Source organism: Polypterus senegalus, chromosome 1 (genome assembly GCF_016835505.1).
Source record: "Polypterus senegalus isolate Bchr_013 chromosome 1, ASM1683550v1, whole genome shotgun sequence".
Taxonomy (NCBI): domain Eukaryota; kingdom Metazoa; phylum Chordata; class Cladistia; order Polypteriformes; family Polypteridae; genus Polypterus; species Polypterus senegalus.
In genome coordinates, this window is record NC_053154.1 from 328,476,609 (window position 1) to 328,504,162 (window position 27,554).

General features: G+C 43.0%; 1 protein-coding gene across 1 annotated transcript in view; it reads left to right on the forward strand.

The window, feature by feature from the left end:
- The window catches only part of si:dkey-228d14.5 (uncharacterized protein LOC796266 homolog), a 62,774-nt gene that overhangs the window by 17,235 nt on the left and 17,985 nt on the right, over window positions 1–27,554 (forward strand). Inside the window, exons 2-4 of the mRNA XM_039737812.1 lie at window positions 15,094–15,141; window positions 20,243–20,314; window positions 25,011–25,078. Of these exons, the coding sequence (XP_039593746.1) occupies window positions 15,094–15,141; window positions 20,243–20,314; window positions 25,011–25,078 (188 nt within the window). The remainder of the gene's footprint in view (window positions 1–15,093; window positions 15,142–20,242; window positions 20,315–25,010; window positions 25,079–27,554) is intronic.

Below are 27,554 nucleotides of genomic sequence, written 5' to 3' on the forward strand. Positions count from 1 at the left end.
ACAAAGTCTAACTCTCATGTGAAATCCAGTCACTAGCAGTTGTACCTTATACTGAAGACTGGAAGTTCTGCATGTTGTCGTTTGGGGATGTTTGACTATTGTAGATGCCACAAGGGCTGGACGGATATCCTGGCCAGGAAAGGAAGCAGACCCGGAAGGAAGAGATGGACGGACAGCCCCTATAAAAGTGGAGATCTCATTAGGGAACTGTTATTCCCCCAGCACGCTAGATGGCAGCAGGGCCGGATATCCACACCCAGTGGGAGACCAGCAGGGCATGCCGGGAAATGTAGCCTGGCAGGGCAGCCCTGCTGGGGTCACAGGGTGCCAACGGAGGGCATTGCAGGGAAACAAGCTTCCTACTCGATTAATAGACTCCTGTGTGACCCTGAAGTACTTCCATTGGGCAATCGTCCTGGCACCGGAAGGACTCCCGGATCTGTAATAAAAGGGACCGCACTCCCTTATTCGGGCGAGTCGGAGCTGAGTGGTAGAGAGGCAACACTCGACTGGAGGAGGGCAGTGTGGTGGTGAGAGAGAAAGACCAGAGTTTTGTGCTTATTTGTAATACTTTGGGAGATCTTGTAAATAAAACCGTTGTGTATTTTGATAAAGGACTGTGTTTTTGTGATTGTGTTGGGGTTTGGGGCTCACTGATGCCCCGGGTTTATCACACTATGAACTTTATTTTCTTAGTGTTATCAATGTTATTCATTATTTTTTTTTTTATTGTTATTTTTGTAATATTTTTACACTGACATTTTGTTTTTTGATTTTGCCCATAGGTGCTGCCATTTTCTGTATTGTTTTAATGGTTGTGGCCATACTGTTTTAAGCAATGGCTCTCCCATTGCCAATATGTGTTTACCATGTGATGCCATTGCACCAGCAATATTTATGATGGCGATACACTGCTACCAGTAAAAAATCTTTGGGGTGTGTTAAACTATTTATTGAAAATGTTTAGTCCAGAGTTAGGACTTTGCCTGGTTTTATATTTCAATTTTGGTTTGGTGTGCCTGGCTTTGGTACTTTTTGTTTGGTTACCTTTTCTAGCTTTTGACTTTTTGCTGGTTTCAGATTTCATTTTCTCTCGTTTCCTGGTCCCAATGTTAACATCTTTGTGGTCTTACTTTTTCAATTGCAGTGCCTGTCAAATGCAATTTTGTAATAACTATACCAGAAAGTTGTAAATAAAACTCCTATAATAAAACAATCTGATCAGAGGTGGGTTTACAAGGAGTTAAACGAGTCAAACTGTGAATAACAAAAATAATAAACCAAAGTGAGCATACAAGAAAATATTCAAATCCTTTGTGATATAAAGAAAAAAAAATCAAAAGCTGCACTCTTAAGCCCCTTGCAAGTCTGTACTCACAAAGGACGGTTTTTAAGAAGGCCTTCAGATTTTACTCTTTTTTTAAAGGACCTTCACTTTCTGCACACTTTATTTTATTGCACACTTAATTTGAAATGGATAAAGTTGCCATTATTTTTCATCAATCTACACATAATAACCCATAATTAAAAAATGGAAATCTGTTTTCAGAAAGGTAGGCACATTTCTTAACAAATCAAAAACTAAAACCTTTCCTTCATATAAGTGTTCAGAGCCCTTGCTGTGACACTCCTAATTATGGTCAAGTTCAGCCTTTTTGCTTTAATTCTCCTTGAACTTGATTTGAGTCAACCTGCGGCAAATTGGATCGATTCGAGCATCATTTAGAAAGGCACTTGTGTATAGAAGATCCACAATTCACGTCACATGTCTGGACAAAAACTAAGGCATGGCATCTAAGTGACTCTCTGTAGACCTCGGCATTTAAACTGCGGTAAAGCACAGATCAAGGCAAGGGGATAAAACTGTTTCTGTAGCTTTTTTTTTCATTTATATTTATTTATTTTCTTTATTAATTTTATTACAATCCATACAAAGCAATCAAGTTTTTACAAAAAGAAAAATTAAATTAAGAACAAATCGGTCCCCACGGCTGAGAGAGAGAGCGCAAGCCAAATAACGTTAAATTTAAGACTTGTAAACATACCTAAATTAATAAGTTCTCTGTGCTTTATGACATTATTTTAAAATATTACTGATTAGCTGCGGTGGGTTGGCACCCTGCCCAGGATTGGTTCCTGCCTTGTGCCCTGTGTTGGCTGGGATTGGCTCCAGCTGACCCCCGTGACCCTGTATTCGGATTCAGCGGGTTAGAAAATGGATGGATGGATATTACTGATTAGATCCTGCCATGTTTTGAAAAAAGTCTGCACAGATCCTCCAACTGAGTATTTGATTTTTTCCAATTTTAAATAATATAACACATCAGTTTCCCACTGACTTAAAAGAGGAGAGTTTGGGTTCTTCCAGTTTATCAGAATAAGTCTGCGTGCCAACAGTGTAGTGAATGCAATCACAATTTGTTTGTCTTTCTCCACTTTAAGCCCCTCTGGAAGACCCCCAAACACAGATGTTAATGGGTTAGGAGGGATTGTGAGTCTGTCTGAAAGGTAACTAAAATGTTTTGTCCAGAATAATGTTAACTTGGTGCAGGCCCAAATTAGCTTTGAGTGTTCCCAGGAGTATAGTGGTCTCCATAATTGTGAAATAGAAGATATTTGTAACTAGAATTCTTCATAGACTGTGGTGGGCTGGCAGGGTTTGTTTCCTGCCTTGCGCCCTGTGTTGGCTGGGATTGGCTCCAGCAGACCCCCGTGACCCTGTAGTTAGGATATAGCGGGTTGGATAATGGATGGATGGATTCTTCATAGAGTTGACTGTCCAAGCTGAGTAATCAGGTAAGAAAGGCCACGTTCAGGGAGGTGACCAACATCTAAATGGTCACTCTAAGAGAACTTCAGAGGCTTCTTTCTAGAGATGGGAGAATCAGTTGGAAGGGCGACGCTTTCAGCAGCACTCTATGAATCGGGCATTTAAGGTAGAGTGACTAGACAGAAGCCATTCTTCAGTAAAAGGCAAAGGAAGGTTCAAAGGACTCCATTCTTTGGTCAGAAGTCCTAAGGTGAAGAAAACCTGCTCCAGAGTGCACATAACCTCAGACTGAGGCCTTCTGCAAACAATGAGTCAAGTCAAGACTTTTGTACAAGTCTCTAAATGTCCTAGCCAAAGCCAAGGTTTAACCCCCCCCTAGAAGATCTGTGAACAATTTCTTGTATTAGGAATCTGTTCGTTTTCACATATCCCTTGGGGTCCGAGAGCAGTGTCAGCAATTGTACAACTGAAGCAGTTGAAGGTTAAGGGCCTTGCTCAAGGGCCCAGCAGAGTAGGATCTCTTTTGGCAGTGACGGGGATTCGAACCGGCAACCTTCGGGATACCGGCGCAGACCCTTAGCCTCAGAGCCACCACTCTGCCCTGGTTTGCAGACTCTTCTAATCAATATAGTGGAACTTGAGAGGATCTGTCAGGAAGAATGGGGTAAACTGCCTAAGTCCAGGTGTGCAACGCTTATAGAGACTCGCCCAAGAAAACTCAAAGCTGTGATTGCTACCAGAGCAGCTTCTTCAAAGTTTGGAATTAAGGGTCTGATTACTTCTATGATGGAGAGATTTAAAATTTTGCCTTTTAATAAATTTGCAAACCTTTGTCACTAGGGATTATCGAGTGTTGATTGATGGGCAAAAATGGCAAATGTATCCATATCAAATAAATCCACAAAGGATCTGTATACTTTCTGAATCTACTGTAATACCCCCAACTGACCCACAGGCAAGAGTACAGTATAAAATTAAAACCAAGAGAGCAGCGATGAACAACCCCAACCTCCCTCTAATGTCCACAGAAAATTTACATTTTCACCAACAGCCTCAAAGCAGAGATTTTGACAGGACAGGACACCGCAGCCATCATCTCCCAAGATGCACTCTGTCTCTTGCACTAAACGCTGCTCCTTAAGACGGCTCAGTTTATTGGCTGCAGCTTCGTTATCACTTCATTCAATTCACTGAGCGCTTTGAGTAGTAAGAAAAGCGCTATATAAATGCAAAGAATTATTATTACTTAAGCAGACTACAATCCTTATTAACTAACTGACTCCAAAATCATGGCAGAGTAGTGCAGATGTGGTGTAGTATAAGGGGAAATCCTTACTTTCCATTGTGGGAACCGGCCTTGACACGGACAGACACCAAGACAGCTTACGTCCAAAACACACACGTTTATTTTTAATTCTCAAATACAGTGCACTAGTCACTCGCAGTTCTTCCTTCTCTTAGTCTTTTCTGGCCGCCTCCATTCCTCTCTTGTAAGCTTCGTCACACTCCCTCCCAACTCCGGTTCCTCGACTGGAGTGAGGCGGCTTCTTGACGATCTCCCTGCAGCACTCCTTGTTGTGGCGGTAGTGCTGCAGTCCACGTCTCCGGGAACATCTGGGCAGACCCTGTTGGTGGCCACGTGCCTCAATCGGGTGGAGCTTCTGAGCTCCGAATGTGTGGCCCACATGTGAACCAGGGCGGCTGCCCTCTCCCGGTACTTCCACCTTCCAGGCATCCCGGTGACGCCGACGCCTCAGCTGTCTGTCACACTCTATATTTTTAGATCAAGATGGCTACGGAGTTCAATGGTTTTTGAAAACTGAAAAGTTGAACATTGGGGTACTGATGTATGCATGTGGCCATCCAATTGCCACTTCATTCCGCTTTGGTAACTTTCAGATTTTGAATAAAATAGCTGTACTGGATTATCTTGCATGTCAAAGTCACTGGTATGAATACAAATGTCCTATGCCTGTTATAGCTTTTGAGTTATGAGGCAATGAAAATGAAAATTGCTTCTGGGGTTCCCTCCGGGAACTTAAACTTTTATTAGTTTCACGGTACATCCACCCCTGGTTTTATCTAGAAAAGACAATATGAGGCAATTGTCCTGTTAGTCCTACTTTGAAACCTGCATCTGTGAGAGAAGGCAGCTGATCCTGCGCCTCAAGCTCCGAGGCAATAAGGAATCGGGGGAACTCTCCCAAATGTCCTTTTGAGAAATGGTGAATGCAGGAGGAAAATAATGCAGTCCAGAGGGGATGGCTGCTCTTGTTTTGTAATTTGAAATTAAATTTTGAAAAAAAAACCTAGGGTTAGGGTGATTTAATATTTATTTCAGTCTTAAAATTTGTAATATCAAGAAAAGATAAGCACTCGTCAGTGTGCCCAGTGATGAACTGCCAATTTGTAATCGGGAAAACATTCAGAAAATAGATGAGCAGATGGATATATTTGCTTATAATATTTGCAGTGGTTTATTTCCTATTCCAATCACTGTGGTTAAACTCAACCTCTTGTCCATCTCTGTCATTTCCTGAATCTAAATTATGTTTATTCTTTTATTTTTTGTTTAGATAATAATTAGTCTGTGGTGGGTTGGCACCCTGCCTAGGATTGGTTCCTGCCTTGTGCCCTGTGTTGCCTGGGATTGGCTCCAGCAGACCCCTGAGACCCTGTAGTTAGGATTCAGCAGGTTGGAAGATGGATGGATGGATAATAATTAGTTACTTGATCTATTACTGCTATTCTATTGTACTATATTGTTTTATACACAGTATTTGTGTTTTAGAACAAATGCTGATGCAATAGTTAATAGTGCATGATCAATAAGTTTTACTTCATGTTTCCCACTCCACGTTGAAGAGTTTGCAACGTGATTCGGCGTGACAAATTTTTCCCCCCAGAAACCCTCCAGATCCAGCTTTGCTACTCTACATATTGCTATGATGGTGTCATGTTTTGCATATTTTGGTTGTTTAATTGTTTTCACCTTTATGTGTGCAGCTGGAACATCAAGAAAAATTCCTAGCAACTATAATGCCTGGCAATAATACAAGTTCAAATTATTCTCATAGGCAAAGTTTTTAATATACAGTAATCCCTCCTCGATCGCGGGGGTTGTGTTCCAGAACCACCCGCGATAGATGAAAATCCGCGAAGTAGAAACCATATGTTTGTATGGTTATTTTTATATATTTTAATCCGCTCCAGACAGATAAATGGATTTCCACGAAGTAGGATTCTTTATAAATCTAATATTTTCGCAGTTAGAGCATTGAAAACCTGTTTACGACCTTCTAAATACGTTTTTTAACATTATTAGAGCCCTCTAGACATGAAATAACACCCTTTAGTCAAACGTTTAAACTGTGCTCCATGACAAGACAGAGATGACAGTTCTATCTCACAATTAAAAGAATGCAAACATATCTTCTCTTCAAAGGAGCGCCGTCAGGAGCAGAGAATGTCAGAGAGAGAGAGAGAGAGTAAAGCAAACAATCAAAAAATCAATACCTGCTTTTAAGTATGCCGAAGCACCGGTGATAAAGCAGCCGCAATGAAGGGATCAATGTGAAGGTAGTCTTTCAGCATTTTTAGAGGAGCGTCGGTATCTTCTAAGCAAACAGCCCCTCTGCTCACACCCCCTCCGTCAGGAGCAGAGAATGTCAGAGAGAGTGAGAGAGACAGAGAAAAGCAAACAATCAAAAATCAATACGGGCTGTTAGAGCTTTGAAGTGTGCGAAGCACCGCGCGGGAAGCATATCACATATCATTGAGGAGTTTTATTTAATACGTAATACATGCTCTGATTGGGTAGCTTCTCAGCCATCTGCCAATAGCGTCCCTTGTATGAAATCAACTGGGCAAACAAACTGAGGAAGCATGTAGCATAAATTAAAAGACACATTGTCCGCAGAAATCCGCGAACCAGCGAAAAATCCGTGATATATTTAGATATGCTTACATTTAAAATCCGAAGCCGCGAAAGTCGAAGCGCGATATAGCGAGGGATCACTGTACTTTGCTCACAAAGGATTAGCAATTGTTTTCAGTTTAGATTCTGAACAAATAGCTCTTATTTTTACAATAAAATTACAACTCGCCAGGGATTGTTCCTGCCTTGCATCCTATGCTTCCTGGGATTGGCTGCAGCTTCCTCATATCCCGCTCAGGATAGGTGGGGGATAGCCGGATAGATGTTGAAAAAATGACTGTGTGTGTGTGTGAGGTTCTGATTACATGTCCTGTACAGCACATAACAGTATTGGCCATCTGCATGCTGGTCGTCCAGCCTAACATAAAGGCTATATGGCGTTTCAAAAAGTTATGTGGGCTGGGTCTGCTGCAAGATGGCTGGGTCAATATTTTCCATGCATATTACCTTTGAGATGTGATGGACTGGCACTGCTGCCCGATGCTGGCTGGGATAGGCTGCAGCTTCCCCATGACTCTGCTCTGGAAAGACAGATTAGGAAAATGAATGGATGGATGGATTATTTTTGATACAACTTAATATCTAGACTGTGGGGCCTTTCAAAAGTTCAATTGTACTAGTAAAGTGGTGTACTGTGTTAGCCATTTATGGATGCAATGAGATAGCATGGCAGCAATTGACTAGACCTTATGGACCTAGACGAGGACAGCTCACACAGAAACGCACAACTAGTAAAATATAAAAAATGTTCTGGTAGGTACTTACTGTTCTACATGGGATAGGAAACAAAACCCGACCAGTAGTGCCCTTGTGAGGTTGCAATGCTAAAGGTCACACTGGTATCGGCACTTACGTTGATTCTCCAACTTGCTCTTCCATTTTTTTTGCTTGGATGTTTTTATGTCTTTTATGCTTCCTGCAAGAGCTTAATTTAAAGTTAGTTATAATTCACTTAAAAATATCTCAGGTTTACATTTTTCCTTAAAAGTCTTTCGTTTTTAATACAACGATGGTGTACTTCTTCATTGTACTGTTCACTCCTTGTTTTTAGCAGTCAATTTTTTTTAGAAGGCAGCTCTACATGTTGAACAGTCCAGATTACGTTCCAAGATGGGCTCCTCTCTTCACGTTGCTACATTGGCTCTCTGGTAGTAGCGCACATTAAGTTCAATTTCTTAATGATTGTCTACACAGCAGTCAGTGGGTAAGCACCTCCTTCTCGCCCACTGAGATCTGCCAGTGAACAGTGTCTGCTGATGCCCCCTCTGTGTGGTATCAAATCTCATTCCAGACGTGTCTTCATATAGATAGATACTTGCCCATATGTAGCAATTAGTTAGATACTTTATTAATCCCTAAGGGGAAATCCACAATTAGTTGGTGGAACGAGCTGCCCACCTCCATCTGAACGGCTGACTCCCTCAATGTGTCTAAGGCGCTGATTCCCAACATGGGGCGCACGCCCCACTGGGGGGTAATTTGATTTTTTTAGAGGGGCAATTTGAGAATTTAGGTACATTAAACAATTTATAAAATGAAAAAACAGAAATTCACTGTTAAAAATGATAGAAAAAAATAAATCATTTTAATTTTTTACAGAGACATTCATATACACTCACCTAAAGGATTATTAGGACCACCATACCAATACGGTGTTTGACCCCCTTTCACCTTCAGAACTGCCTTCATTCTACGTGGCATTGATTCAACAAGGTGCTGAAAGCATTCTTTACAAATGTTGGCCCATATTGATAGGATAGCATCTTGCAGTTGATGGAGATTTGTGGGATGCACATCCAGGGCACGAAGCTCCCGTTCCACCACATCCCAAAGATGCTCTATTGGGTTGAGATCTGGTGACTGTGGGGGCCATTTTAGTACAGTGAACTCATTGTCATGTTCAAGAAACCAATTTGAAATGATTCGAGCTTTGTGACATGGTGCATTATCCTGCTGGAAGTAGCCATCAGAGGATGGGTACATGGTGGTCATGAAGACATGGACATGGTCAGAAACAATGCTCAGGTAGCCCGTGGCATTTAAACGATGCCCAATTGGCACTAAGGGGCCTAAAGTGTCCCAAGAAAACATCCCCCACACCATTACACCACCACCACCAGCCTGCACAGTGATAACAAGGCATGATGGATCCATGTTCTCATTCTGTTTACACCAAATTCTGACTCTACCATTTGAATGTCTCAACAGAAATCGAGACTCATCAGACCAGGCAACATTTTTCCAGTCTTCAACTGTTCAATTTTGGTGAGCTCGTACAAATTGTAGCCTCTTTTTCCTATTTGTAGTGGAGATGAGTGGTACCCGGTGGGGTCTTCTGCTGTTGTAGCCCATCCGCCTCAAGGTTGTGCGTGGTGGCTTCACAAATGCTTTGCTGCATACCTCGGTTGTAACGAGTGGTTATTTCAGTCAAAGTTGCTCTTCTATCAGCTTGAATCAGTCGGCCCATTCTCCTCTGACCTCTAGCATCAACAAGGCATTTTCGCCCACAGGACTGCCGCATACTGGATGTTTTTCCCTTTTCACACCATTCTTTGTAAACCCTAGAAATGGTTGTGCGTGAAAATCCCAGCAACTGAGCAGATTGTGAAATACTCAGACCGGCCCGTCTGGCACCAACAACCATGCCACGCTCAAAATTGCTTAAATCCCCTTTCTTTCCCATTCTGACATTCAGTTTGGAGTTCAGGAGATTGTCTTGACCAGGACCACAGCCCTAAATGCATTGAAGCAACTGCCATGTGATTGGTTGATTAGATAATTGCATTAATGTGAAATTGAACAGGTGGTCCTAATAATCCTTTAGGTGAGTGTATATTTACATGAACATAGAAGGGATGGTGAGGAACCCTTTAATCTGTGATTTGGGTTTTTCTACTTAGAAATTGTTTTTGCCATTAAAATAATATGAATTGTAACAATGATTATAAAATTTTGCAATATGGCAAAAATATAAAATGATCAAAATATTACAGAAAAAGCTGTCATTAAAGTTATGTTATATTTTCAAAAGTGTATTTTCATATTTTTTCAGTTTCTTAGTGATTTCTTTGTCATTACTTCAACTATCCTTTCCCTCTTTTGTTTCCATGTTCTTTGGAAGCTTGTTTACACCAAATTAATGATATTATGGGCTTCCTCCACGTGAGTAGGAGTTCACTTTTTGAATAGCCAAGCAAAATGACCCCTTTTATCGGCTGGGGGACTGGGTGGTCCCATGGTCTGGAATCCCTACAGATTTTATTTTTTTCTCCAGCCATCTGGAGTTTTTTTTTGTTTTTTCTGTCCACCCTGGCCTTTGGACCTTACTCTTATTCTATGTTAATTAATGTTAACTTATTTTATTTTCTTACTGTGTCTTTTATTTTTCTATTCTTTATTATGTAAAGCACTTTGAGCTACTGTTTGTATGAAAATGTGCTATATAAATAAATGTTGTTGTTGTTGGCTAACTAAAAGGATTACAATATGCAAGCTTTCGAGGAAACTCGGGCCTCTTCTTCAGGTAAGATGGATTACAGAAACAGGAAGCTGAATGGGCCAAATGAAGGTAATTCCATGCCAGGCCAGCGGGTGGTAGTGTGCATTAAACCTTCCTCTGTTATTTCTGCAGATGAAATACGAGAAATTCTGCCTGATTCAACCTTCACAACACCAATTCCAGTTCCGGCCCCAAGAAAGACATCACTTCTGGGTTCTGGCCCTCAAAAGCAACATCACTTCCAGTTCTGTATTCCATTTTGCCTGAAGAAGAGGCATGAGTTGCCTCGAAAGCTGGCATATTGTAATCTTGTTAGTTAGCCAATAAAAGGGGTCATTTTTGCTTGGTTTTTCTCTACATTCATAATGGCTGCTAACATGGTACAACACCCTAGTACTACAGACCTTTTGAATAGGTAATAGTAAGAATAAGGTATACTAGCCAACCCGCGGCGTAGCATACGCTGTATAATCAGGCCGCTTTTTAAATGATTTTTAAGCACAGTGGAAAAAATAAACATTTGAAAAATCCGTAATTTAATAAACCACCAAGAAAAGTAACACTGCAACAATGCACGCTACGAACCAACATACAATTGTCCGTGACTGAAAACCGGAGGAGCGCCGTCGCGCTTTCTCCTTCCCAAGCGAAGGACGGGGTTGAACGGCGCTCGTTCAGTACACACTGCCCGCTTATGTGCCCGCCCCCAACTCCCTACCTGAGTCGCTTTTGTCTGTGTACAGTCCACACGCACCTGTGAGTCACGTTGACTGTTAATTTTCCAAACACTGCCTCAGTCGGTTTACATGTTGATTTTTCATTGTTCTTTGCGGTTTTGGCTGCTTTTTTTATATATAATCCACCAAGTCACCAGACCATAGGGGGCTTTAACAAAGGGCAGGGACGTAATCAGTGCGAGCGTATGACCCGCACGTACTGGGAATTTCTCGTTCATGGGGAACAGTTGGAAGCCACGGTCTCCATCACGAATGGGGTTCAACGGCTTACCCACGCCACCCCACGCCGGGTAGACACACGTTGATCCATTCAGCGTAGCGCGCGTGCAGTACCGGACATACAAGTGCATCACAGACCTGTTAATGCTCAATCTCACGTGGCTGAAACCCACTTGTCCCTCTAAGAATTTGGACGCCGACCGCTGTTGGGTCGTGTAACTATTTAGCAGGCGGGAGTCTCGTTCGTTTTCGGAAATAACCAGCCAAATCGCTCCACCAACTAAGAACTGCCTTGCACCACCACCCACAGAATCGAGAAAGAGCTATCAATCTGTCAATCCTCTCTGTGTCCAGGCCGGTGAGGTTTCCTGTGTTGAGTCAAATGAAGCGAAAGGCTCCACACCTGCTGGTGCCCTTCCGTCAATTCCTTTAAGTTTCAGCTTTGTAACCATACTCCCTCCTGAACCCAAAGACTTTGGTTACCCAGTTGGCTGCCCGGCGGGTCATGGGAATGACGCCGCCGGATCACCTGTTGCGGGGCCTGCATTGGTGAAGCAGGTGAGACGGTAATGAAACAGAGGCACAGGGCTTATTGGTTTTTAAAGACTGCTTCCTTCATTGGGTTTTAACCAATGCACGGAACGAACCAACACACAATCTTCCGTGCGGCGCTCAGGGTGGAACGGGAGGAGAGGAGAAGGACATCCACTCCGCTCCCTCCGTCATGCTAGTCTGCTGATTTCTCGTTCAGTATACACTGCCTGCTCATGTGCCCACCTCGTCACTCGAGTCGTTGTCTTCTTTGCACAGTCCAGATGCACCTGTGACTCACGTAGACTTTTCATTGCTCTGTGCGATTTTGGCTGCCTTTCTATATATAATCCACCAAGACACCCGACCCGGTGGGAGGGGGGTGTGTACAAAGTGCAGGAGTATCTAAGAAGATGCATGTTTGTCGCGGATGCGAATTGCTGTATGTAGCGTGTAAAACAGTTTGCTATAGTGCACGCGGTCGTGCGTCATAACCGAAAACTCGTTTTTTAAAGACTGCTCACTTCATTGTGTTTTAGCCTCAGTTGTAAAGGAATGTTTTAAGGATCCCATGGGATACCCCTCGCAAACAGTTTTACACGCTGCATATGGCGATTCACCTCCGCGTGAAACATGCCTCTATTAACAGTCAACGTGGGTCAGAGCTGCATGTGACCTCTACGACAGACGAATATAAATGACGCCGGTTTTTCTGTGTCGTCGGGTCCGAGTTGGTGGGCGTGGCTCTGTGAGTTGTCGTCGTATCCAATGTCTTGGGGTTGGTGGGTGTGGCTCCTTCCTGCGTGCGCCATAGGTGTCTAACTTGTCGGCGGCTTAGTGAATCCACGCCCCTTCCGGCGTGCTTTCCATGGTCGTCTTGCCTTAGTGAATTATATATATATAGATGTTACAGTGGGGGACATCATGATTTTAGAGAGGCCTAGGTGGGGCATGGCCAAAAAAAGGTTGGGAACCACTGGTCTAAGGTGGGATTGAAAACCCTTCTGCTCTGTGAGTGTCTGTGCTGTTGTTAGTGAATGTTTGTTTTCTCTGTGGTTATCTGTAATATTGTTAAATTCAGAATTTGTGGCTATTCTAACTTTATAGCTCTTCACTTGTGATGATCAACTTTTGTAAGCTGCCCTGTAGCAATTGTTTAAAACAATAACTAGGGCGATGTTCCTCAGTTATATTGACCTCCTTTGTAAGTCACTTTGGATAAAAGTGTCTGCAAAGCAAATAAATGTAAGTAGCAGTAGTGCCTTAGTATTCATGCTTCTCTGTTTCCATTTACACTGGAGATTAGAGTTTGTTCATTTTTTTTATTATCCTGGTTGCTCTGTTAGACTTCTTGTGATGGCCCAGTGCAGTCAAACGCCATTCCTAGAAGGCGCCCGCCCGGTTTCACTCCAACCAGTTTCTTAATCAGAAGTCAGTTCTTGCCATAAATGAAAAACGTACTTCTTAGGCTTCTTAGTGCCCCGATTCTGCCACTCCCAGACTATTTTTCTTTTTCTCGAGAGTACAGTCCAAATTAGTTTGTGGACCAGAGCTCACCAATTTATTTTTCAAATGTTCACTTCTTTTCTTTTCAAATATTCAAGCATATGATAAATAAAGGAGGCCTCCGTGGAAAAGGAATCCAGTTACTGTATCACATATCAGACTATGTCCACAATACTATGTTTTAATTTTAAACGCTGCATTTTTACATGAAAATAATCTTGGTCGACAGTAGTGTTTCCATATCATTTATATCTCTGGCTGAAAGGCACATGACAAAGATGTTTGACTATGCAGGGTATGTGCACATTGGCAAAAAAATTCTTGAAAGGACGGTAACGCTGCCATCTACAGAATTTATCACAAAACTGTAGTAACCAGTACATTATTTGCCTTTTGCGTTGTACAAAACACAACTTGGAAGCATACATGTAAGCGAAACAAAAGGCGCCATGGAATGCAAGTTCTCGGTGTCTGCCATGTTGGAATATGGTTTTGTTCCATGAAGGGTGACCAGTCCGGGAATGGGATATTGTAATGTGCAGAATCCAAGGGCAGGGCTGTGTAATAAGCACAAACAAATCAGACATTTTCTCCCATCCACACCACAATGTAGAACCAGCGCTTTTTGAAGTATACCACTTTGGTGAGCGTTTTCAAGTCTCTGTTTTTGGGGGTTACAAATGTCTGGTTTATGTGAACAAAGGCAAAAACTGAGACTAGTGTCTGCGTCTTTAAATGGAAACATGCTAGTGTGGCCAGGGCTTCATTATTGTTTGAGTGCCAGCTAAGCAAAAAAATAACAATTTAGGGTTCTTAATCTTAAAAAGACAAACAATTAAAATTAACAAAGTCTGTCCCATGAGCCATAGTAATTGGTTAAGAAGTAAGAATGTGTCAGGAATGAAAACCTGCAGCCACTGTGGCTCTCCAAGATCGGAGTTTGAGACCCCTGCTCTGGTTGGCGACTGAGCTTCTTCATGGGGTGTAAAGGTACCTTCTGTATCACATGTGCCGCGTTATTCCGCTCCACACCAGTGTCCATGATGGCAGGCTTTAGTGCTGACCTGTTGTGATCACGTCTAAGGTTTAGAAAGCTCTAATCAAGTATTCTCGGCTCACAACCCAAGACACGGAGGTCCCCCAGTCCATTCCCGAAACACTTGATATTTACTTCAAGGGATGTTTCAACCTCACTCTCTCTTTTCTTTTTGCACTTTCCAGTTTGATTCTTCCTGTTTTGAATCATGATGGGAAAATGTCTACGACAAATAGTTTCAAAGGAGGCTGTTATTTTATTCTTCCAGTGTTCCTTCAGAATGTAAACCTCCATGTGGGGAGGACCACAATGACACGGTTAAAAGCCTCAATTGTCCAACGTCCTGTCCCCAGTCATTCGCATGTAGAGTGTAGCTTCTCCTCTCATGTCCCCAAAGATGTGCTGGGTACATTACTTTTGCCTACATGTTATTCCCCGCCTTGTGCCCAGTGCTGGCAGGATAGGCTGCAGCAATCCCGGAGAAAGCCCATATGGAGACCTGGGCAGCTAGGTGAGGGGTCTGGAGCACATGGTCTCTGAATTATTAAAATGGCACCCCTCAGTGTCCATAGCATGGACAGTAGGGGGAATGGAAAGGGTTCTGTGCATGCGCCACTTGAATTACATAAATGGAGTCCCTTAAATGGCAGCCCTTGGGTGATAGAAGTCGCCTGATGGATTGACCAGCTCTGGACTGCGGCCCCGATTTAAACTGGTTTGACAATTTGATAAACTTCCATGCTCAGATACTGGAAACAGTAAAATCTTAGAATAAAACAAGCACGTCCTTTGGAACATGTTATTTTTCATGCTATGTTTTTTGTATTTCAAATATTGGTTATTTCATTTTTTTTTTAGGTATGGATTGGCTCTGGCATATCACCATGTGTGCCCACTTCACAACTGGTAAGTAGTTTATTACATACTAGCCAACCCGTGGGGTAGCATACGCCACATATAATTATTTATTGATGAGTGAACACTTCCTGAAAGACACAGTTGTCCAAATGGGGAGGGTTTGAGGATACAATTGTCCGTGAATGAAAACAGGTTTTGGCAGATACAGGCATATTTTTTTGAAAGTTTGGCCCTGTGCTTTATTAATAGTCATTCCAAACGCCAATGTATAAGGAAATTGTCCGCGTGTAAAAGTAAAAGGCAAATTAGAATTTGATGGGGTCAGGGAAATCCGGGGAATAAGGACAGTTTGTGAGGTAGCAGATATGATAGTCTTACACTCCAGTACATTGCGGTGAGTGCTGGTAACAGGCAGTCTAGTGCCATTACAGAGACCTCTTGCTGGCATGAGGTTCCTGAGAAGCATGATGATTGAACCAATTTTAATTTTGAGTTTCTGCGGAGGCATGCCAGTGGGAGTAAGACTATTAAGACATTCTTCGGGGAATGCAAGTTGATCTGCAGGATCGTTTGTGACGATGGAGTCAATGCTGGTGAAAGTTACTTCGTCGTTAGGGATAAGTTTCAGCACCTGTTCATTAAGGTGTAGTGAGTCTTCGTTGGTGACGCTTAATATAGCTTGCGTACTGAGTTGTTCCAGAGTGACAGTTGAGAAGTCGATGTTGCCATATAATTTCCTCGAGAGCGATGTTGGAAGCCTGTGGAGGGTGAGAGTTGGTGGGCGGGGCCTTGTCGTGTGTTCCCCATGACGTGGGAGGAGGGTTAGAGTGGGCGTTCGTGGCTCTTTCGTTCGTAACCCATGGGCAAGGCTCTGTTAGAGTTGGCGGGCGGGGCTCTGTGAGTTGGCGGTCGTGGCTCTCTGTCTTGCATGCGGTGAAAAGTCAACGTGGCTCAGAGGTGCATGTGGACTTTTGCACAGACGAAAGCGACTGAGGCTGTGCTTGGTGAGTTGTTGCATGCGGGCACATGCCTCGAGAGCGATGCTGGACACGGGAGGACGGTTACAGTTGGCGTGCGTGGCTCTGTCGTGCGTATCTCATGACGCGGTAGGAGGGTTAGAGTTGGCGGGCGGGGCTCTGCCGAGCGTATCCCATGGTCTTAGAGTTGGTGGGCGGGGCTCACTGTCTTGCTTGCCCTTAGTGAATTATATATAGAGATGAATATCAACTAGAATGATTAAGATGGGAAGGTTCAGCTAACACCACTCACAAACCCCATCCATTATCCAGAAAGGAATTTAAACATCAGCCGTTACAAAAATGTTATTTTTAATTATTTACCTTCACATTAGTGCAAGGTTTAGAGGAATGACTACTTACATTTATTTTTTCCCCTGACTCTTTTCCATAGCGAGTTGCTTCCACATTTCTTCCTTACAGTTTTATATAGTGCCTTTCCTAGTGAATGCTAGGTGGTTTGTGTTGTTTTCATATCTCTACACTCTCTCAGAGCTCTGGCGTGTGGAGTGGTCAGCGTCCGAATGATTTAAAAATGACATTGACACACACTGCCACCCTGCCAAGGCACTTCACAACTGAGGGTGTAATCTGACATTAATAGTCAGTCCGTGGGGATTGAACTTGAGACTTGGTGCTTTACAGCCCACAAGTTCTGGACTTGCATAACAGCATTCCAAAGAGGACTGAAGCCGAGCGGAAGGTAAAAGGTGGCTCTGCTAAGGGTGTGGGGCTCAGTGCAATTCATCCAATGTACAACACAACACCAGTATATACATAAAATATAAAATGAAAGTCTGTATTCAAGGGGTAGATGAGGAGGTGCCACACCGCTGCACATACTCGGGGGTCCACACGCGTTACACTGATGAAATGCACCAGAAAGGGACTGTGCTCCTTTAATGTGACAACCTTAAGATGTTGTACAACTTTATGATGGCCAGAGTATTATCCTTTATGATATCCATCCATCCATTATCCAACCGCTCTATCCTAATTACAGGGTCACGGGGGTCTGCTGGAGCCAATCCCAGCCAGCACAGGGTGCAAGGCAGGAAACAAACCCCAGGCAGGGCACCAGCCCACCACAGGGGGCACACACACCAAGCACACGCTAGGGACAATTTAGGACCACCAATGCACCTCACCTGCATGTCTTTGGACTGTGGGAGGAAACCCACCCAGACACGGGGAGAACATGCAAACTCCACGCAGGGAGGACCCGGGAAGCGAACCCAAGTCTCCTAACTGTGAGCCACCTCACCACCGTGCTGCCCCCTTTATGATATACTAGGGCAAATCAAAAAGTAAAGACAATTTGGAAATTAACTGGTAACTGCAATGTATTGAAGCTGACGCCATACAACACTTTCACGATTGTTTAGGGGTCAAGATATGCGCAGCACTCACACAAAGAAATCTCACCAAGGTGTATTGTTTACCAGTGGTAAAATCTCGCAGCGGAGCGTCCATGTGCATTTGACCTTTGCTTCGGCTAGACTAATGGCAGAATGCTGCACTGTGCGTGTTCGAACTGTCCGTGAGCCATTGCAAATGTGTTCTTGTATTGGGTCGGCGTCGACCCATTGCAGTTACCGTGCAACATTCAAATTTCCTTTACCCTCCTCCATTAATACAAGGAGAAACAGCATACATAAAATGAGAGAAAGGACAAAACTACATAAACAAAAAAGGAAATGTACTCTGCAGTTTAAGGCACCACATTATCTGCGGTCCCTCGCACAGAAGTCTTGAAGCAGCAGCCATCCATGTGCTGTTCTTGACCATTACAGGCAACTACTGACCTGGCTATGTCTTGAGTTGGACGTCTGAATAAGTTGTACCTGCACTGTCCTCTGAATTTAGATCAACTTGGTCTTCCTTTGGCAGAAAACAGAAGACAACCTTTTAAAATGGATGGGTGATGGCAAACCACAATTTGATGAAAAGATCAACTCTAAGCTTCAGTGCAGTTGTGAGTCCATGGAGGATTGGACATTACCCCCCGTCACAATTTCCACTCTTTTATAGCAGGCTGCTTGGCGCTACCCTTATGGCACTCCAACATGTGCATCTTCTGAGTCGTCTAATAACTGCAGCTCTGGAAAGAAAGTACTTTAAAAGCAGCAGGCATATCCTCACAAGGCTAATAACATTTTTTATATTTTTTTTATAAACGCCCACTAAATTCCTGCACTTTTCTCCACAGCAACTAGAAGGGTGGTTTTGCCACCAGAGAGGGTGAAGTGATGCCTTGAATGGGAGTGTATTTGTTAGCTGCACGCATTTGTCATGCCACCCTTGGCTGTGTGCCCACGTTAAGCAGAGTCCTGTCATTTTATTTGCTGATTTGTACTTACTCATATACAGTGGGATGCAAACGTTTGGGCAACCTTGTTAATAGTCATTATTTTCCTGTAGAAATCGTTGGTTGTTACGATAAAAAATGTCAGTTAAATATATCATATAGGAGACACACACAGTGATATTTGAGAAGTGAAATGAAGTTTATTGGATTTACAGAAAGTGTGCAATAATTGTTCAAACAAAATCAGGCAGGTGCATAAATTTGGGCCCCACAAAAAAGAAATGAAATCAATATTTAGTAGATCCGCCTTTTGCAGAAATTACAGCCTCTAAACGCTTCCTGTAGGTTCCAATGAGAGTCTGGATTGTGGTTGAAGGTATTTTGGACCATTCCTCTTTACAAAACATCTCTAGTTCATTCAGGTTTGATGGCTTCCGAGCATGGACAGCTCTCTTTAACTCACACCACAGATTTTCAATTCTATTCAGGTCTGGGGACTGAGATGGCCATTCCAGAACGTTGTACTTGTTCCTCTGCATGAATGCCTTAGTGGATTTTGAGCAGTGTTTCGGTCGTTGTCTTGTTGAAAGATCCGGCCCCGGCGCAGCTTCAGCTTTGTCACTGATTCCTGGACATTGGTCTCCAGAATCTGCTGATACTGAGTGGAATCCATGCGTCCCTCAACTTTGACAAGATTCCCAGTCCCTGCACTGGCCACACAGCCCCACAGCATGATGGAACCACCACCATATTTTACTGTAGGTAGCAGGTGTTTTTCTTGGAATGCTGTGTTCTTTTTCCTCCATGCATAACGCCCTTGTTATGCCCAAATAACTCCATTTTAGTTTCATCAGTCCACAGCACCTTATTCCAAAATGAAGCTGGCTTGTCCAAATGTGCTTGAGCAGACCTCAAGCGGCTCTGTTTGTGCTTCCTCTGCATCACTCTCGCATACAGCATCTCCTTGTGTAAAGTGCGCCAATGGTTGAACGATGCACAGTGACTCCATCTGCTGCAAGATGATGTTGTAGGTCTTTGGTGCTGGTCTGTGGGTTGACTCTGACTGTTCTCACCATTCGCCCTTCTGTCTATCCGAAATCTTTCTTGGTCTGCCACTTCGAGCCTTAACTTGAACTGAGCCTGTGGTCTTCCATTTCCTCAATATGTTCCTAACTGTGGAAACAGACAGCTTCAATCTCTGGGACAGCTTTCTGTATCCTTCCCCTAAACCATGATGGTGAACAATCTTTGTCTTCAGGTCATTTGAGAGTTGTTTTGTGACCCCCATGTTGCTACTCTTCAGAGAAAATTAAAGGAGGAGGGAAACTTACAATTGACCCCCTTAAATACTCGGATTCACCTGTGTATGTAGGTCAGGGGTCACTGAGCTTATCAAGCCAATTTGAGTTCCAATAATTAGTTCAAAAAGTTTGGAATCAATAAAATGACAACGGTGCCCAAATTTATGCACCTGCCTGATTTTGTTTGAACAATTATTGCACACTTTCTGTAAATCCAATAAACTTCATTTCACTTCTCAAATATCACTGTGTGAGTCTCCTATATGATATATTTAACTGACATTTTTTATCGTAACAACCAACGATTTCTACAGGAAAATAATGACTATTAACAAGGTTGCCCAAACTTTTGCATCCCACTGTATGCTTACTGTGTGCCTATAGAAAAGGCGCCGGTAGCCAAGTCTGAGCCTGGAATCCAGGAAGTCAACAATTGGGGAGGAAATTCTTCTCACTCTGCACTGTCCATTACGTTTTTGAATCTGATAACTATTCACTTTCTTTTTTTTTCTTTTGCTCTTTAGGAAGTACACCAATTCCTGCCGCTTAAATGTGACCCAGTCATGCTGCACAATACAACATATCCCCTTCATAAGGTAGGTCAGAGGTTAAAGGAAACTTTGAAAGTGGCTGAGCTGACTTGCATGTTTAGATTTGTATACCTTGGAAGTGCTGATAAAGTCTCGGCAAAAGGAATATCCTCCTTCAGAAATTGTGGGGGTGCCACAATGTAAAAGAAAGTGAGGCAAGTGCTAGAGGGAAGAAAAAAAAACACAATGAAGAGAAGGAAGTAAAATGAGGAAAAACACAAGAATGGCCAATCGTGAGAAGAACGGCTTGCTGGGGTGTGTTTGATGAGAGGGCAGGATGGGCAGAATCAGCTCCTCTGAGGTACAGGGCGAGTACAACCAATGGCGGTTGAAAAGCTCTGTGGCGCAGCTGGACTCACATTTGCTCATTTTAGAGTGCAAGTAGAGGAGAACTGAGGTCCGGAAGAGGGGATGCAGAGTGCAGCAGCATCAGTATAGACGGAAATAAGCCGAGTGAGCTGTGGGTACTGATGAAGCTGGCTGATGCTGTGGGAGGTACAGGAGCGATTTGTGCTGGTGACCTGGCTAGTACATTATGAAGGACTTCTGTAAATTTGAAATGTATTTATTTATTTATTTGTTTGTTTGTTCGTTCAACAGTTTTGCACTTAAAAGGACAAGGATTTTAAGAAGTCTTATTTATTGAATGATTTTATGCACTGTGGTACTATATATAGAATTTGGTCTCATCCTCTCAACCACTCGTGCATCGCTTTCTTCACGTGGTCATCTGTCTTGAATCGACGACCACCCAGATGTTTTTTTTTTAGTGGTCCAAAAAGGTGGAAATCACACGGTGCCAAATCTTGGAAAATAAGGAGGATGTGGCAATACCTCAAACTTGAGTTTCTCCAGACAAGTCTTGGTGTTCTTAGCAGTGTGTGTGTCATTGTCACACAGCAAGGACTCCTTGAGACCACAGTTTGTGCCGCTTGGATTGAATAGCAGGCTTCACTTTGGTCTCCAGCAAGTCACAGAATCTCGCACTAGCGACTGTAGTACCCCTCGGCATGGAGTGTTGGACAATAAGTCGGGCGCACGAGTGGCTGAGAGGACGAGAAAAAACTTTTATTCTGCTGGAAACCAGGCGGGTGGCGCAAGTGCATTGAGAAGAGTGGAGACTCCATTGAGAAATGACATGAGCAGTTTTGTTAAGGTTCATTTCATTTTCTAATCCCATTTTCTAATTTTAGCTTGTCTCCCCCTCGTGTGTGTGTGTGTGTGTATATATATGTGTGTATATATGTGTGTATATATATATATATGTGTGTATGTGTGTATATATGTGTGTATGTGTGTATATATGTGTGTATATATGTGTGTATATATATATATATATATATATATATATATATATATATATATATATATATACTGCTCAAAAGAATTAAAGGAACACTTTTAATCAGAGTATAACATAAAGTCAATGAAACTTATGGGATATTAATCTGGTCAGTTAAGTAGCAGAGGGGTTGTTAATCAGTTTCAGCTGCTGTGGTGTTAATGAAATTAACAACAGATGCACTAGAGGGGCAACAATGAGATGACCCCAAAACAGGAATGGTTTAACAGGTGGAGGCCACTGACATTTTTCTCTCCTCATCTTTTCTGACTGTTTCTTCACTAGTTTTGCATTTGGCTACAGTCAGTGTCACTACTGGTAGCATGAGGCGATACCTGGACCCTACAGAGGTTGCACAGGTAGTCCAACTTCTCCAGGATGGCACATCAATACGTGTCATTGCCAGAAGGTTTGCTGTGTCTCCCTGCACAGTCTCAAGGGCATGGAGGAGATTCTAGGAGACAAGCAGTTACTCTAGGAGAGCTGGAGAGGGCCATAGAAGGTCCATAACCCATCAGCAGGACCAGTATCTGCTCCTTTGGGCAAGGAGGAACAGGATGAGCACTGCCAGAGCCCTACAAAATGACCTCCAGCAGGCCACTGGTGTGAATGTCTCTGACCAAACAACCAGAAAGACTTCATGAGGGTGACCCAAGGGCCCCATGTCCTCTAATGGGCCCTGAGCTCACTGCCCAGCAGCATGCAGCTCGATTGGCATTCGCCATAGAATACCAGAATTGGCAGATGCACCACTGGTGCCCTGTGCTTTTTACAGATGAGAACAGGTTCACCCTGAGCACGTGACAGAAGTGAAAGGGTCTGGAGAAGCCATGGAGAACATTATGCTGCCTGTAACATCATTCAGCATGAGCAGTTTGGTGGTGGGTTATTGATTGTCTGGGGAGGCATATCCATGGAGGGTCACACAGACCGCTACAGGCTTGACAAAGGCACCTTGGCTGCCATTAGGTATCAGGATGAAATCCTTGGACCCATTGTCAGACCCTATGCTGGTACAGTGGCTCCTGGTGCACGACAATTCCTGGCCTCATATGGTGAGAGTATGCAGGCAGTTCCTGGAGGATGAAGGAATTGATACCATTGACTGGCCACCACACTTTCCTGACCTAAATCCAACAGAACACCTCTGGGACATTATGTTTTGGTCCATCCAATGCCACCAGGTTGCACCTCAGACTGTCCAGGAGCTCAGTGATGCCCTGGTCCAGATCTGGGAGGAGATCCCCACAACACCATCTGTCATCTCATTAGAAGCATGCACCGATGTTGTCAGGCATGTATACAAGAACACAGGGGCCATACAAAGTGCTGCATAATTTTGAGTTGCTGCAATTAAATTTTGGCAAAATGGACTAGCCTGCCACATAATTTTTCACTCTGATTTTTGGGGCGTCTTTGAATTCAGGGCTCTGTAGGTTGATCATTTTCATTTCCATCAAACGATGTGGCATCCTTTCATTACTAACACATTACCCAGTCTATATCAGTATAGATATCCAGGAGGATTTCTTTTTCCCATTGAGATCTGATGTGTTTTCAAAGTGTTCCTTTAATTGTTTTGAGCAGTTTATATATATATATATATATGTGTGTGTATATATATATATATGTATATATATATATATATAAAATATCTCATTTTCTTTTTTATTAAATGTCTGTACATTTTGGTACAGAAAGTCTATCTTGGTTTCAGACTAATAGGTGTCCCACTAGGGTTTGGTGCCCATGGCTGCAGGCATTGGGACATCCTATAGGTTAACTGGAAACTCTGAATTGGTCCAGTGTTTGCATGTGTGAGTGTGCCCCATGTTGGGATGGGCATCAGCTGCCTGTAACCACCAGGCTGGGCAAGTGGGTTATAGAAATGGATGAATGGTTCTTTTAATGACAGACTGGTTCATACTACCCAAGTGCAGACACCAGGGTTCAATCTGAGGATTCGGTTCTTCTCAGTTTATTTGGTGTCATATTTGCGTACATAAATAGGTTAACTGGTGGCTGTAAATTGGCCTCCTCTGAACTGGATAGACTCTGCCCACCGGTGCCCCTGAGTTTGATTAAGTGGATTTAAGACTGTTAATCTATGCAAGGCCTTCACAGAACATGGCAGTATCAAATCCATCCACATTATCATTGTGATATGGGGTCGGAGTGGCCTAAAGTCTACATAACAGATGGATGGATGATCCTTTAGTATTGAATTTTTTTTTTTTTAACTGGCCCAACATGAGTTCACATAGAAGTGTCTGTGAGTCTATGTGCCCTGTGATGGCCGTCAACCTGTGCAGATTTTTTTTTGTGTTGCACCTCCTGATGCTGCTAATGTATTGAAAACTGCAAACGCCTGTGCACTTTGGTTGGGCTGAAATGCTATCGCTCCAAATTTAATAGACAGTTTGGGTGTGGATCCAAGTTAGTGTGAACATCAATGAACATATAGCATGGAAACGTAAAGAGTACCTGAGGTGAGTGGAAATCAAATGAAGGTCTCTGTCCTAAGACGTTCTTGTTTGTCATGATGTGGAAACATGACAATGTGCTGCATGCTGGTTGGATGCAAGTAAGAATTTTCCAGCACCTTATATACGTAGATCTGGTACTGCTACTGTAAGAAGATGGTCTCCCATTTTAAAATGTTGTTCTTTGTTTCAGCTGCCCCCGCTAGGGGTCACCACAGCGGATCATCTTCTTCCATATTTTCCTGTCCTCTGCATCTTGTTCTTTCACACCCATCACCTGCATGTCCTCTGTCACCACATCCATAAACCTCCTCTTAGGCCTTCCTCTTTCCCTCTATCCTTAACATCCTCCTCCCAATAAACCCAGCATCTCTCCTCTGCACATGTCCAAACCAACGCAATCTCCCCTCCCTGACTTTGTCTCCCAGCCGTCCAACTTGAGCTGACTCTTTAATGTTCTCATTTTTTCGGTGGCACTGACCAGAAAGCAGGAGACAGAGCTGGAGGTAGCAGAGTTAAAGATTTGTGCTGGATGTGACGAAGATGGACAGAACTAAAAATGAGTACATTAGACGTTTTTAAAATGTAAATGTGTTAGATTTGGTCCAGATGCTGGCTGACAATGGCCTGAATTCTCCAGTGTTGTGTGTCAGACTAGCGTCTTGCTCAGTGGTGCCCATCTGTAGGGGCTGATGTTGGGCTTCATGTCCAGCACTGGAGGTATGTGGGTATGTTTTTACTTGGCCTTATTTGCAGGTGATGTGACATCAGCTTGTTGCCAGCGCACACGAAATGTGTGGCCACTTGGCCAGAACAGGGCACGCGAAGTGCTTATGTCTGGCAACTTCTGTGCTAAATGTATGTATCTTCCTTTCAGCACTTGTGGAATGAATGCTCCGGAGAATTCCTTGTTCACTGCAACTTTAAATGCTGGGTCAGCTTTATGTAAGTGTATCGACTCTTTATTCATTTTCATTATTTGGCTAAAACACTGCAAAGAAGCTGAGACTGCTGAGATTGCCTCTGACCTTCACTTGATACGAAGTGGTCCCGTAGTCGGAGAGGCACAGTAGCTTAAGATCCTTAGGTTCAAATCGAGACCCAAGCACTGCTCGTGTGGACTTTAAACGTTCTCTTGTTTCTCTCTGTGTTTTGAAAGATTTTTTTCACTGGGTATTCCATTTTTTTTTCTCTCCTTAACTTGTTTGTTAAGTTAACTGGTGACTCTAAACTGGTAAGTAGTGTAGCTGGCACACCACACCATAAACGACGAGTTCCTTCATTGTGCTAGTGCTTTCAGGATAGGCCTCAGCCCTCATGCCAACCACTTGGATCAGACCAGTTTGAAACATCGATCAGTGGGTAGATGGAAGGTATAAAGGGGCAAATGAAACAATTCTGGAATGTTTCGGAATAATTCCTTCTCTATAAGCGTGCCTAGTTAGACCGTTTTAAAAGCACTCTCTTTCTGTAACAGACATCATAATGAGGACAGTGCTGCAGTAGACACCTTTTAGGAAGTGGGTGTGTTGTCTACCCATTTACATTTGTGCCTATAGGTATGGAATATGTGTGTATATATTTTACATTTATTTAGTTAGTGTAGGTCTGCGTCAGAATGCATGTGCAAAGGGAAAAAATAAGCCAAAGGTTATTTGTATGCTGAAAAAGTTTTGGTCGTGTATCTTTCATGGCCTACACGCATATATTGGGGTTGTACAGGCTTCCCGAATGAGATGGATGGGCCTTTTCATTCCTGGAAGACCGGTAGAATTTGTCAATCCCCCCCAATGTGCTGGGTGGCAGCCCCCCCTTTATTGGGTCGCTCATGCATGTACAGTGGTGTGAAAAACTATTTGCCCCCTTCCTGATTTCTTACTCTTTTGCATGTTTGTCACACAAAATGTTTCTGATCATCAAACACATTTAACCATTAGTCAAATATAACACAAGTAAACACAAAATGCAGTTTTTAAATGATGGTTATTATTATTTAGGGAGAAAAAAAATCCAAACCTACATGGCCCTGTGTGAAAAAGTAATTGCCCCCTTGTTAAAAAATCACCTAACTGTGGTGTATCACACCTGAGTTCAATTTCCTGATTACTGCCACACCTGTTTCAATCAAGAAATCACTTCAATAGGAGCTGCCTGACACAGAGAAGTAGACCAAAAGCACCTCAAAAGCTAGACATCATGCCAAGATCCAAAGAAATTCAGGAACAAATGAGAACAGAAGTCATTGAGATCTATCAGTCTGGTAAAGGTTATAAAGCCATTTCTAAAACTTTGGGACTCCAGTGAACCACAGTGAGAGCCATTATCCACAAATGGCAAAAACATGGAACAGTGGTGAACCTTCCCAGGAGTGGTCGGCCGACCAAAATTACCGCAAGAGCGCAGGGACGACTCATCTGAGAGGTCACAAAAGACCCCAGGACAACGTCTAAAGAACTGCAGGCCTCACTTGCCTCAATTAAGGTCAGTGTTCACGACTCCACCATAAGAAAGAGACTGGGCAAAAACGGCCTGCATGGCAGATTTCCAAGACGCAAACCACTGTTAAGCAAAAGAACATTAGGGCTCGTCTCAATTTTGCTAAGAAACATCTCAATGATTGCCAAGACTTTTGGGAAAATACCTTGTGGACTGATGAGACAAAAGTTGAACTTTTTAGAAGGCAAATGTCCGTTACATCTGGCGTAAAAGGAACACAGCATTTCAGAAAAAGAACATCATACCAACAGTAAAATATGGTGGTGGTAGTGTGATGGTCTGGGGTTGTTTTGCTGCTTCAGGACCTGGAAGGCTTGCTGTGATAGATGGAACCATGAATTCTACTGTCTACCAAAAAATCCTGAAGGAGAATGTCCGGCCATCTGTTCGTCAACTCAAGCTGAAGCGATCTTGGGTGCTGCAACAGGACAATGACCCAAAACACACCAGCAAATCCACCTCTGAATGGCTGAAGAAAAACAAAATGAAGACGTTGGAGTGAGCTAGTCAAAGTCCTGACCTGAATCCAATTGAGATGCTATGGCATGACCTTAAAAAGGCGGTTCATGCTAGAAAACCCTCAAATAAAGCTGAATTACAACAATTCTGCAAAGATGAGTGGGCCAAAATTCCTCCAGAGCTGTAAAAGACTCATTGCAAGTTATCGCAAACGCTTGATTGCAAGTTATTGCTGCTAAGGGTGGCCCAACCAGTTATTAGGTTCAGGGGGCAATTACTTTTTCACACAGGGCCACGTAGGTTTGGATTTTTTTTCACCCTAAATAATAAAAACCATCATTTAAAAACTGCATTTTGTGTTTACTTGTGTTATATTTGACTAATGGTTAAATGTGTTTGATGATCAGAAACATTTTGTGTGACAAACATGCAAAAGAATAAGAAATCAGGAAGGGGGCAAATAGTT